The sequence below is a fragment of the Crocuta crocuta genome, unplaced genomic scaffold (genome assembly GCF_008692635.1).
Source record: "Crocuta crocuta isolate KB4526 unplaced genomic scaffold, BGI_CrCroc_1.0 scaffold580, whole genome shotgun sequence".
Lineage (NCBI taxonomy): Eukaryota > Metazoa > Chordata > Mammalia > Carnivora > Hyaenidae > Crocuta > Crocuta crocuta.
Window position 1 is genome coordinate 2,267,241 of NW_027527940.1, and position 13,893 is coordinate 2,281,133.

Genomic DNA, 13,893 nt, shown 5'->3' on the forward strand with positions numbered 1-13,893 from the left:
GCAGTCTAGCAGCTCCGGGAGCTGGGCGGACAGGGTGGCCGCGGGTCGGCAGAGCGTGGCTCGAGTTTGCCGCCCTTCAGCCCTGCGGTCGGGGGTGTGGCGAGGACGATCTGCCCAAAAGGTGAACCCTTCCTGGGAGGCGGATCCGCTTCCCCCGGGGAGGGGCAGGTAAAGCCTGCCTAAGGGCCCGGAGCCGCGTCAGTGTCGCGTTCCTGCAGCCGACGATGAAGTTCGCCATCTGCTCCCTGCTGTGCGCAGGGACCCTGGGTGAGTGCGCACTGGGAGCCGTGTGGGGGCTGGCCCTCCAGGGCGCGGACCGGGTGCCAGCCTAGGGTCAACCATAGCGGGACTGCCCAGCCTGGGTGTAAGGGGCTCGGAAGCAGCCCAGCGCCAGCTAGTTCCAAAGTGCCTCTGCCGCAGCGGGGGAGAGGTGAACCCAAGCACCTGACAAACTTTTGTAGCATAGGGCAGGCCAAATCCCGCTTGTTGCCCGATGTACTGCTGGATGAGCTAATGATGGTTTTTACATCTTTAAATGACTGAAAGAAAACAAAAAGAACAATAGTTTTGACACACGAAAATTATATGAAATTTAAACTTCAGTGTCCGTAAATAACATTTTTTTGGAACACGATCATGTTAATTCAGGTAAGTGTTGTCTATAGCTGCGCTCAGGCTTCCAGGACAGAATTGAGTAGTCGCTACAGAGACCTTATAGCCTACAAAGCCTAAACTATTTTCTCATTAGTCCCTTACAGAAAAGACTTACGACACTTAGCCTAGAAGCCATTGATTCAGTTCACAGTGAAGGAGATAGGATCAGAAGAGAGAAGGGATTTTCCCCAGGGCTCATGGCTTTGTGTTATTAGTAAGTGAGGGAGGGGCGTAATGTCAGATATGCTTGACATATCAGGTACCTAACCAGAAGGGTTTTCCTGCTTTGAACTGTACATCTCTCATCCTTATCACACAACAGGGAGGTAGAGGATGTATGGGAAAGGCAATCATCCTAAAATAGGATCTGCTTGCGACTCAGTTCTGTGTGACTCTGGGCCATCCCTTGACCTCTCTGAACTGGTTTCCTCATTAGTTCAGTAGGCACTGCTTTTTCACAGCCAACACTGTGAAAGTGAAATGAGATAATGTACCTAATGACAGAGCTCTAGACACAGGTGAGTAGCCACTGGTAAAAATCCTGAACATAAATGTAGCAGGCCCCTTCCTGTGTTGGGGAGGGGGAGCCCAGGGCTCTTGGCTGGGTAACTGTAGGAAGGTAGGCAATGGTACAAAGTCAATGAGCTCATGCATGTGAAAAGCCCTGCATGGATGGACAACTTGGTTCTTCCCAGACTGGTTCTGTCTGTTCTCAGGCTATCTTAAATAACTTCTGGAGAGGTAAGGTATCATACTTGAGGAGAGGGGTAACTTGGGGATGACAGAGGGAGGAAAAGGCAGGAAGGGCAAGGAGTGCCACATAGTGCCACACAGAGGCTCTGCAGGGGCTGGGAAAGGCTGGAAAGGTAGAGTACAGCTGTGTTCCAACTACAGCCACTGGGGACTCAGAGTGAAGCCCCCTAGATGTTCCTTACTTGCTCCTGACCAGGGCTTGTGTTATTTTTTTCTTCCTATATCTCCTTTCCTGGAAATGCCAGGCACTGACCAAAAGGTCATTTTTCCCAATCTGGTCTGTATTTACAAACCAGAGGCAAGAGTTGCCTACCTCTCCCATCCCCACCCCCATAGTCCTTCCCAGTGGGCCACTGGATATGAACCAGGCTGGAGTCTAGGATGTTGTCTTTTCAAAGCTCAGTATTCTTTTCCAACAAAAACTCTTCTGATGGGAAATGACAGTAATGCAACCAAAATAGTTTATAATTAAAAAGATCAAAAGAAAGGGGTTTATTATTAGTAGACCTTTGCTTGGAGTGTTGAATTGACAAGTATGTCTTCTGTACCTATCAAGATAATTATGAATTTTTAAATTTTGCAGTATGGTGAATTTTACTGATTGATTTTGCATAGTAAAGAATTTTGTATAGAATTTTGTGTCTGCATTCATGGGGGATATTTGCCTATAGTTTTCTTTTCTTGTAATGTCTTTGTTTGGATTTGATATCAGGTTAATACTGGCCTTAGAAAATTAGTAAGGAGTTTTCCTCTCTTCTCTATTTTATCAAATAGTTTGTGCAGCATTGGTATTATTTCTTTCTTAAGTGTTTGATAGGATTCACCAGTATAGTCACTTAGGCCTGGCACTTCCTTTAACATATACTGTAGTGCAAATTTGCTGTTGCCAAATTCCCTCAACATTTGTTTGCCTGAAAAGGTTCATTTTTGCCTCCAGTTCTGAAAGTTATTTTCATTGGGTATAGATTTCTATGTTAACAGGTTACTTTTATTTTAGCATTTTGTCTATGACTTAATGTGGATTCAAACAAAAAGTCCATGGTATGTATTATCTTTGTTCCTCTATACTTAATTTGTCTCTTTTCTCTGGTGGCTCTAGACTGTGAGTTTATAATTTTCACAACATTTGGGAAAATTCTGGCCAAATATTTCCTCACATTTTTTTCAGGTGCCCCTCCCTCCACCTTTTCCCATAGGACAGACTGCAGTTACATATGTTAGATCACTTGGTATTGTGTGACAAGTCACTGAGGCTCTGTTTATTGGTTTTTCATCCTTTTTTTTTTCTTTTTTTTTTTTTTCCCTCCCTGAGCTTCATTTCAGAGAGTTTCAAGTAATATCTTCTGGATTTTTTTTTTTCTATTGCAGTATGTAATCTGCTGTTAATTTTATTCAGTTAAATGTTCATTTCAGACATTCTGCTTTTTTAAAAAGTTTATTTACTTATTTTGAGAGAGAGCAAGCGTGAGCAGTGGGCGGGGCAGAGAGACAAAATCCCAAGCAGTCTCTGCACTGTGTGGAGCCTGACACGGAGTTCGATTCCACAAACTTTGAGATCATGACCTGAGCTGAAATCAAGAGTCAGATGTTTAACTGGCTGTGCCATCCAAGTGCCCCTCAGATGTTCTGTTTTTTATCTCTAGCAATTCCTTTTGGCTCTTTTTATAGCTTACATTTGTTTCCTCATTACATTCAAACTTCCCTTTGAATCTCTAAGCATACTTATAACACTTAAAATAGCCGTTTTAAAGTTATATTCTGTTACTTTCATCATCCCTTTTACTTCTAGTTCTAATTCTGTTGACTGTTTTCCTCTTGGTTACAGGTTACATTTTCCTGCTTCTTCACCTGCATAGTAATTTTGTTGGTTGCTGGACATTGTGGATTTTACCTTGCTGAGTGTTGGAATTTGGTGTGGTTTTTCAAAAAATTAATTTCATTGTTTTTATTTAAAGAATACATTTTTTTAAGAATAACATTTAAAGAATGTTAAACCTTGTTCTGGCAGGCAGTCATATTATATGCAGATCAGCTTAATTCTTTCAAAACTAGGTTTTAAAATTTTTAGTCTGTGTCTAGAATATTCTTTAATCTAGGGTGGTTTAGCTTACTTCTGGAAACTTTAATAAATGCACTATTTATTCAACAAGATTTTTCTCCATTCTGAATCATGGGAATCTGAGATGATTCCTGACCCTATTCAAGTTCTGGAAAACTGGCTTCTATAATGCTCAAGATGGTATTTAGGCAGAATCTCAAAGGTATGTAGATTCTGGATCTCAATCGCCTCTCTCTCTCTCTCTTCTCTCCTTTTTGGCATTCACTACTGTTTGGTAATCTGTGCTACAAATTCTAGTTGCCTTAGCCTTAACTAACAATGATCTCTGTCTCCTCAGCTTGGTAAGCTGATCAGGCTACTTGGTTTTCTTCTCTCTGCTCTGCCATCTGGAAATTTGGTTCAGGAAGAAAGTTAGGGTGATTATAGGACTTATGTTATTTGTTTCCCTTCTCTCAGAAATTATAGTCCTGCACTTCCAATGGTACAATATATTATGTTATGTTATTTTTTTTTTTATTCCAGTTAGTTAACATTCGGTATAATATTAGTTTCAGGCCTACAATATAGTGATTGAATAATTCCATATATCATCTAGTGCTCATCATGAAAAGTGCACTTCTTAATTCACATCACCTATTTAACCCATCCCTCCACCCCATCCCCTCTGGTAACCATCAGATTGTTCTCTATAATTAATTAAGAGTCTGTGTTTTGCTTTGTCTCTCTTATTTTTTCCCTTTGCCCATTTTCTTCCTTAAATTCCATATTTGAGTGAAATTATGTAGTGTTTATCTTTCTCTGATTTATTTTGTTTAGGATTATATTCTCTAGCTCCATGCATGTCATTGCAAATGGCAATATGTCATTCTTTTTTTTTAAATTTTCATTCTTTTCTATAGCTGAGTAATATTCCATTGCTGTCCATTGTTGATGGACACTTGGGCTGCTTCCATATCTTGGTTGTTGTAATTAATTCTGCTATAAATATAGAGGTGCATGTATCCCTTTGAATTAGTGTTCTTGTGTTGTTTGGGTAGATACCCGGTATTATGATTTCTGCAATCTAGGGTAGTTCTATTTTTAACTTTTTGAGGAAACTCTGTACTGTTTTCCACAGTGGTTGTACCAGTTTGCACTTCCATCAATATTGCATGAGTGTTCCTTTTACACCATATTCTTGCCAATACATGTTTCTTGTGTTGTTAATTTTAGCCATTCTGACAGGTGTGATGTGATCTCTCCTTGTAGTTTTGGTTTCCATTTCCCTGATGGTGAGTGATATTGAGCATCTTTTCATCTGTCTGTTGGCCATCTGAATGTCTTCTTCTTTGGAGAAATGTCTGTTCATGTCTTCTGCCCACTTTTAATTAGATTATTTGTTTTTGGGGTGTTAAGTTTTTATAACCTCTTTATATATTTTGGATACTAACCCTTTATTGGAGATGTTTTGGTTGTTATTTCTCATCTCTCATTTGTGATTTTATTTATTTGAGTCCTTTCTCTTTGTTTCATGATAAGTCTGGCTAGAGGTTTCTGAATTTTTTTTTTATTTTTTCAAAGAACCAGCTTTTGGTTTCATTGATCTGTTCTATTATTTTTTTAAGTTTCTATGACATTTATTTCTGCTCTAATCTTTATTATTTCCTTCCTTCTGTTTGTTTTTGGCTTTGTTTGTTACTCCTTTTTTAGCTCCTTTAGGTACAAGGTTAGATTGTTTATTTGATATTTTTCTTGTTTCTTGAGGTAGGTCTGTACTGCTATAAATTTCATTCTTAGAAACACTTTTGCGCATCCCAGAGGTTTTCATGTACTTAAATTTTTTTTTTTTTTAATTTCCTGGCTGACCTATTCATTGTTTAGTAACCTGTTATTTAACCTCCATGTATTTGTGTTCTTTCCATATTTTTTCTTGTGGTTAATTTCTAGTTTCATAATATGGTTAGAAAAGATGCATTTGATCTTGAATTGGTTAAGATGTGTTTTGTGGGCTAATATATGATCTATTCAGTAGAGTTCCGTGTGCTTTGAAAAGAATGTGTATTCTGCTGTTTTAGGATGGAATGTTCTGAACATATCTGTTAAGTCCATGTGGTCTAATGTGTGTCCTTCAAAGTCACTGTTTCCTTGTTGATGTTCTGTTTAGATGATCCATCCAGTGATGTAAGTGAGGTGTTAAAGTCCCCTATTATTACTGTATTGTCGATTGATTCCTTTATGTTTGTTATTAACTGATTTATGTATTTGGGTGTTTCTATGTTGGGTGTATAAATATTTACAATTGTTATATCTTCTTGTTGGATTATTCCCTTTATTTTTATATAGTGTACTTTTTTGTCTCATTACAGTTTTTGTTTTAAAGTCTATTTTGTCTCATATAAATATTGCTACTCTGGTTTTCTCTTGTCCATTGTCCAATACTTTAAAACTTTTCTTCAAGTGGTTTTTTCCACACTGTGTGTGTGTGTGTGTGTGTGTGTGTTTTAGTTGTTTAAAGTACTAGAGCAAGTCCCATATCAGTTACCCCTTCATAGGTAGGAGCAAAAGTCCATTCGCCTTTGGTTCTTTTGTTTTATTTCTGTCAAGACTTCCACTTTTCCCCTAATAATACAATTTCATTCGCCCTGTTTTGTACTCACAGTTAAAAAAAATTAGAAGTGCAGAAACTAGTTTTAATTATTTGAACATAAGCACAGTGATGACTGAAAATATAAACTTTCAGAAAAGCTTTCCCAAAAAGTACATACCTTTGAAAAAGAAAAACAAACCCTGCAGTTGGATATAGTAGCTCTTTGTATAACTTAACGTGCTTACAAAGCTATTTTCATTTATAGAGTTGTACTGTCTTTACTGTTGCCAGTTTTTTCTAAGCACAAGATGTTTTAGCAATGTACATTAGGAAGCAGAATAAACATGCTTTGAAAGGCTCAAAATGCAAATGAAAACCAATACTCCAAATGTTTCTATTCTGCACAAGGGCACATGGCATCTAGAGTTCCGTTCCCTAGCTTGCTCTCCTTCCTTGGGCTGCTGCTCTTAAAGGCTTTTTCAGATAGGGTTGACGGGCTCCATATGTCATTCTTTGTTTCGTATGGGATTCTGTCTAAGGTAATTTGGCATCTCCTGTCCTATTTCTTTTGATGTTTCTTTCTCACAGACACTTAAAAGGCAGTACAGATTTTGGAGTCAACCAGACTTGGGTAGTTCAGATATTAGTTTCTTCTCAAGTTATTTTATGTCCTTGATAGTCTTTTTCTTAAATTTCATCTACAAACAGAAACACTAATATTTAAATGTCAGGAGATTTCTGGACATTAGAGCAGAGTAATGTGGTTGGCACACTGCCTGACATACAGGACTTCATCAAAAACTGGGAGCTGTTCCTGCTGTACTTTCATCTTCTAGATTTTATTTAAAATAACATCTGGCTCAAATACTACAGATTTGTAAACGTCATTTTGCCTTTAAAATAGCCTCTACACTTATTACCTACCTTAAAATGAATAAAACATGTACTGATTTTAGTGCCCCAGCAATTAGTACCATATAAAGTTGGAGTGTCTAATGTCAAAAGAATGACTAAATTAGTAGGCTCAAGATTTCTTCCCATAGGTTTTTCTTTTAGGTTTACTTACTTATTTTGAGAGAGTGAGAGAGCAACAGCAGGGGAGGGGAAGAGAGGGAGAATCCCCTCTACAGGTTCTACACTGGCAGTGCAGACAGAGCCCAATGTGGGGCTCGAACTCATGAACCACGAGATCATGACCTAAACCAAAATCAAGAGTTAGATGCTTAACAACTAAGCCACCCAGGCACCCTCCCATAAGTTTCTTTTATATTTTTTCTTTTCTGAGGTGACGTTCATTAACATAAAATTAATCATTTAGAAGTATACAATTCAGTGGCATTTAGTATACTCAGTGTTGTGCAACTACCATCTCTACCTAGTTCCAAAATAGTTTCATCACGCTGAAAGAAAATCCTGTACCATTAAGCAGTCAGTATCCATTCCTCTGTCCCCCAGCTCCTGGCAACTACCAATTTGTTTTGTGTCGCTATAGATTTACCTATTCTAGATATTTCATATAAGTGGAATCATATACTGTGTAGCCTTTTGTGCCTGGCTTCTTTCATTTAACATACAATTTTTGAGGTTCATCCATGTTGTAGCATATAGCAGTACTTCATTCTTTCTATGGCAGAATAATACTTCATTGTATGGATGTGCTATATTTTGTTTACCCATTCATCCATTGATGTACATTAGGGTTGTTTCTGCCTTTCTTGACCATTGTTGAGTAGTGCTACTATGAATATTTGTGTACGTGTATTGGAGTACCTGTTTCCAATTCTTTGGGATATATACTGAGGGGTGGGATTTCTGGGTCATGTGATAATTCTGTTTACCTTTTGGGGGGTGCTTTTGGTGTTGTTTCTGCAAGGGGAAAGGCACAATCAGAGAAGCGGGACCTGAAAACTTACGTGAGCCATGCAGCCAAGCCAGTTTTGGTCTATCCCACGCAGGCAACCGTTTGCCTTGTCTTTAACCTCTTCTACCAGCAGAGAAAGATGAGTGCTGTGGGTCCCTTACACCTCTGGTGTCTGTCTCCTAGGTCTGTGTCTGGCTGTCCCTGGGAAAACTGTGAGGTGGTGCACTGTCTCAAGTCATGAGGCCAGTAAGTGCTCCGATTTCAGTAACAATATGAAAAAGGTCCTTCCAGCAGATGGTCCTCATGTCACCTGTGTGAAGAGAGCCTCTCACTTAGAGTGCATCAAGGCCATTCAGGTAAGTCAAAGCCGCCTAAAGGAGAGTGGAAGAAAAACCTCACACTTCCTTTTTCTGCATTGGTTATTGTTTATTGCTTCAGAACACCTTTCTTCCCACAGAAACTAGACCATGCTTTAGAGGAGAAGGAAATAAGCTAAAGACCTGAAAGTACAGGAACTGTGTATAGAGAAAAATATAGGTGCTCAACATTCATTAATAGCAAAAACAATAATAGTAATTAAACAACTAATAGAGAAGGAGTCAATGAAAATGCCAGCAGTAAAGCTAAGCCAGAATTGCACTGGAAGAGAAATCTATACAGAGTCAGAAATTAACAAGAAGCTGTAGTATCACCATTATTACTTAACATTGTTTTTGGAATTTTCCAGTAATGCAATAAGATACAAAATACACATGAAATAGAAAGAAACAAATAAAATATCAATATTTTCAGATGACTGCATGCCTGGAAAGTATAGGAGAATCAAGAAAAATATTACTATAATGAACTATTGGGACCTCATCAAGATAAAAATCTTCTGTATGGCAAAGGAAACAAAAAACTAAAAGGCGACTGATGGAATGGGAGAAGATATTTGCAAATGACACATCAGTTTAAGGGCTAGCATCCAAAATCTATGAAGAATTTATCAAACTCAACACTGCCCCCTCCCAAATAATCCAGTGAGGAAATGGGCAAAAGACATGAATAGATGCTTTTTTACAGAAGACATCCAGATGGCTAGCAGACCCATGAAAAATTGCTCAACATCGCTCATCATCAGGAAAATACAAATCAAAAGCACAATGAAATACCACCTCACACCAGTCAGAATGGCTAAAATTAACAACTCAGGCAATGACAGATGCTGGCGAGGATGTGGAGAAAGAGGAACCCTTTTGCACTGTTGGTGGGAAGGCAAACTGGTGTAGCCACTCTGGAGAACAGTATGGAGGGTCTTCAAAAAATTAAAAATAGAACTACCCTATGACCCAGCAATTGTGCTACTAGGTATTTATTCAAAGGATACAGGTGTGCTGTTTTCAAAAGGGCACATGTACCCCAATGTTTATAGCAGCGCTATCAACAATAGCCAAAGTATGGAAAGAGCCCAAATGTCCATCGATGGATGAATGGATAAAGAAGATGTGATATATGTATATATACATATATAGATACACAATGGAGTATTACTTGGCAATTCAAAATAATGAAATCTTGCCATTTGCAACAACATGGATGGAATTAGTCAGAGAAAGACAAAAATCATATGACTTCACTCATATGAGGACTTTAAGATACAAAACAGATGAACATAAGGAAAGGGAAGCAAAAATAATATAAAAACAGGAAGGAGACAAAACATAAGAGACTCTTAAATATGGATAACAAACTGAGGGTTGCTGGAGGGGTTACAGCTGGGGGGAATGGGCTAAATGGGCAAGGGGCATTAAGGAAGACACTTGTTGGGATGAGCACTGGCTGTTATATGCAGGGGATAAACCACTGGATTCTACTCCTGAAATCATTATTTCACTATATGCTAACTAACCTGGATGTAAATTTGAAAAAAAACAAAACTTAAAACCCAATAAAAATGAGACAACCCAATTTTTTAAATGAGCAAAAGATTTGAACAGACATCTCCTCACATACAGATGGCAAATTAGCACATGAAAACATATCCAAAGTTGTCAGTCATTACAGAAATGCAAATTAAGACACTAACACTACATATCTACTAAACTAGTCAAAATAAAATACACTAATCATAGTAAGTGCTAATAAAGATTCAGAGCAACTGAAACCCTCAGGTAGTTCTGGTGGGAATGCAAAATAGCATATCTAGGAAACAGTTTGGAACTTTCTCCTGAAGTTAAATATATGATTATCATACTACCCTTTTTTGGTATCTACTCCCCCCCGCCGGCCAAAATAAAAACATATGTCTACATAAGTATCTGTATGTTAATGTTTACCGTTGCTTTATTCATAATGTTAAAATTAAAAACAACTCAAATGCCCATTAACTGATTAATGAATAAATAAATTGTGGTACAACCATAAAAAAGAAAAATATGACTATAATTATTTGTTAATGAATAAATTAGTTTGTAAAAAGATAAATATATCACGATGTTATTTTCATATACAACAGTCATTAGTTGGGGAAAAGTAACCCAAATTTGTAACTCATTTTTATTTAAAATAATATACTATAGGGGCACTTGGGTGGCTCGGTTGAGCGTTCAACTTCAGTTCAGGTCATGATCTCACAGTTCGTGGGTTTGAGCCCCACACTAGGCTCTGTGCTGACAGCGTAGAGCTTGCTTAGGATTCTTTGTCCCTTTCTCCCTGCATCTCCCCTACTTGTGTACTCTCTCTCTTTCTCAAAAATAAATAAACATTAAAAAATTTTAAATAGTACACTATAATTCTATTATGCTGTAATATATTCTATTATAACAGAAAAATGTTTCAGAAAAAAAATCATATGACAGATCTCCAAGATTGTAACAAATATGATACAAAGGTCTAGGATAAATGACAATATTTATTAATAAATTAAAACATATGACATATTCCTAGATGGGAAGACTAAATATCAAATAGTTGCATGTTTCCCCAAAGTTAACTAATAAGTTTAATATAATTTTCATCACAGTATAGTCCTTTTACAAGAGTCAAATAATTATAAAATCTTAAGAAAAAGCACATGGATAAGAATATAAATAGTATTTTAAAAAAGAAAATTAGCAAGGGAGTGGTGGAGGCCTACCTGAAAGTATAAAATATTTAAATAGCAGTGTTACAAAGACCAGGGTCCTGGTGCAGATGTTAGGAGGACTGAAAGCAAACAAATTAACACATATTCACAGCTTGCTATATATACATTCATCTACCTAGTTGTCTACATGATTAAAAAAAAAAAAGCCAGTTACTACAAATGTGAATTGATAAATCAATTCAAAAAATGATTTCAGTTGGTTAAGTGTCCAACTCTTGATTTCAGCTCAGGTCATGATCTCATGGTTGTGAGACTGAGCCCCGTGTCAGGCTCTGTGCCGTGCATGGAGCCTGCTTAAGATTCTCTCTCTCCTTCTCTCTCTGCCCCTCCCCTACTCATTCTCTCTCTTTCAAAAAAAAAAAAAAAAGGTTTCTATGAAGAGTTGAGAATGATCCACCTCACTTCTGAGGAGAGGCTGTGAGGTTTCTGCTTCTCACAAGAAGGAAGGAGTCCTAGGCTGACAGATACTTGAAGAGAGAATCCAGATCTGTGAATGCAAACCATAGCTTCTTATGGATGGAAATATTCGACAATTCACTCACTCACTTCTCCAACAAACATCTATTAAACACCTACCTGTAGTAGGTACTTCTCTAGGTTCTGAGATTCATCAGGAAAAAGCCAACCAAACAAAAAAATGAAGCTTGCATTCCAAAGGGGAAGAGAAACAATAAACAATGAAAGTTTGTCGGGTGGTCGATTGGGGAGAAGGAAAAAGCAATGGGGGTGGGGGACGAGCATTTGTGCATGGAGTGGTAGTATTGTGGTTGGAGAGAGCCTTGCTGAGGTGACATTTCAGTGGACATTAAGGAGGGAATGAAGTCTGACCTATGCAGGTATCTATGGGTCAAGTGTCCCTGGCAGAGGGCTAGCTTAGGGGCTCCATTCATGGTCTGGTCTCTTCTCTTTCAGGCAAATGAAGCAGATGCTGTGACTGTCGAAGGAGGTTTGGTGTTTGAGGCAGGCCAGCTCCCCTTTAACCTGAAGCCTATTGTGGCAGAATTCTTTGGGTCGAAAGATGGTGCGTTCTCCCTGGGGCCCCAGGTCTCTAGTCTGATGCTGCAACCGTTGGGGGAGGCAGGGTCTCTGTCAGCATTATACCTTTGGATTGAAGGATTCTGTCATCTACACTGACCTACAAGGGCTAGAATGTTGACTCTCCCAGGGAAGTTGTGAACTGTATGCATCCTGATGGAAATGCCCTTGGTACTGCTGGATAAGAGGGGTCAGTGCTGTCCAGAGTCCATCACCTACCCAGTGGGGTTGCACCATTGGGAGGCCCATCTCTCGAGATACACAGTTCTGGACAGCCTCTTGCCTGTGCTAATTCCCCTGAAGTTGCTACAGAACGTGGGCCTGTGAAAGACGTGAGGAGAAGTTTTGGGGGAGTTGAAGAATGAGGCTTTGCCTCCTCCCCATACTTGTTCATAAATGTCATCAGTAGGTGTGTGAGCACAGCCCACCTCTACCTGACTCCAGCAACTTTCAGGGCCCTGGGAAAAGCCTGGAGTCACCCCTGCATCCTTCCTCTCACACCTTTTCCATTGTGTCTGGGCTGTAGGCAGAGAAGCAGAGAAAGGAGAAAAGCCTTTGGAGAGAAACAGTAACATCACAATGACTGGGAGCTGAAGGTCTCCCTAAGAAGGCCCTGCAGGCCTTATAGTAGCTGGTGGCCCCCATCCCCATGTCTCCACTGACTGGGAGGGGCTGGCAGAAAAGAACTGGTGTTCATTGCCCTGAAAAGGGACCTTTCCCCCCTCCTGTGAATCAAAGGCTAATTTTTTCCTTTTCTACCTGTTCACCAGGGGATGGTGCAGGTCCTAGGATTCCCTGAAGTTGCCCATTGCACGCACTCTGGAAGATTAGTTAGCAACAATGTGGGATGTTCCTTTGGTCCATCTTTCTCTCTGTTCCTTTGCAGATCCACAAACCTACCATTATGCCGTAGCTGTGGTGAAGAAGGACAGTAACTTCCAGCTGAACCAGCTCCAAGGCAAGAAGTCTTGCCATACAGGCCTAGGATGGTCTGCTGGGTGGAACATCCCCATTGGGGTACTTCTTCCTTCTGACTCTGTTGAAGAAGGTAAGTCTGCTAGGGCTGGGTGCCCTCAGGCAGGTCTCCTACTACAGTCATCCATATTGATTGTGTTGGGGCCATATAATCACTATCAGGCGTTGAGTATCATTACAAGTTGAGGAAAGGACAGCCTGCTTTAAATGTGACTAGCTTGGGACCTGGAAGCTGAGTCTTCTCTCAGCAAAAGTGCCTTGGTCTCTGAGCTTCTGACAACCCCACATTCATTGTAACCCCAGCAGTTTGGCTTGACAAGGGCTGTCCCTGAGGCTCATGAGAAAGGGGAACTCCCTGCCAGCTTCCCAGGAAGGCTCACTAGGGATTATAGACACACCACCAGCAGTCAGGCCTCAGTGCCTGGGGTGAGGGCTTGGGATGGGGGCAAGAAGGGAGGAGTGGACTGAAGCCAAGATTTTTTGTGTGCTTCTTGCTCAGTTATGATAAGCCAAGGGAGTCTAGGGTGCCTCATTAGCCCTTGAAAGATGACAGACAAATCTTTCTGTGCTTTTGATCCCTGCCAACTCAGCAGCATCCATGTTTTGCCTGTAATAGGAACAAGGGGCTTCTGGGGTGAGATGGAGTGCTACAGCTGGAGCCACAGCTCTGGCCATGTTTGCCCTTTCTTGGGGTCTCTCTTGCCTCAGTGTCTGACACTACTGGAATCTGTCTCAAAAGTTATGACTGTTGGCATACCTCTACCAACCACAAGGCAAATTACCCAACTCCCTCCCATGGATTCCTGGAAGAGGAGTTCCCATCAACGACCATAGTGCCTGGATCCAAAGGGGAGAAGGGTGGG

General features: G+C 39.9%; 1 protein-coding gene across 1 annotated transcript in view; it reads left to right on the forward strand.

The window, feature by feature from the left end:
- The first annotated feature begins 204 nt into the window (after positions 1–204).
- The window catches only part of LOC144221801 (inhibitor of carbonic anhydrase-like), a 41,396-nt gene continuing 27,707 nt past the window's right edge, over positions 205–13,893 (forward strand). Inside the window, exons 1-4 of the mRNA XM_077752345.1 lie at positions 205–267; positions 8,077–8,249; positions 11,933–12,041; positions 12,942–13,103. Coding sequence (XP_077608471.1) covers positions 225–267; positions 8,077–8,249; positions 11,933–12,041; positions 12,942–13,103 — 487 coding nt within the window. The 5' untranslated portion in view covers positions 205–224. The remainder of the gene's footprint in view (positions 268–8,076; positions 8,250–11,932; positions 12,042–12,941; positions 13,104–13,893) is intronic.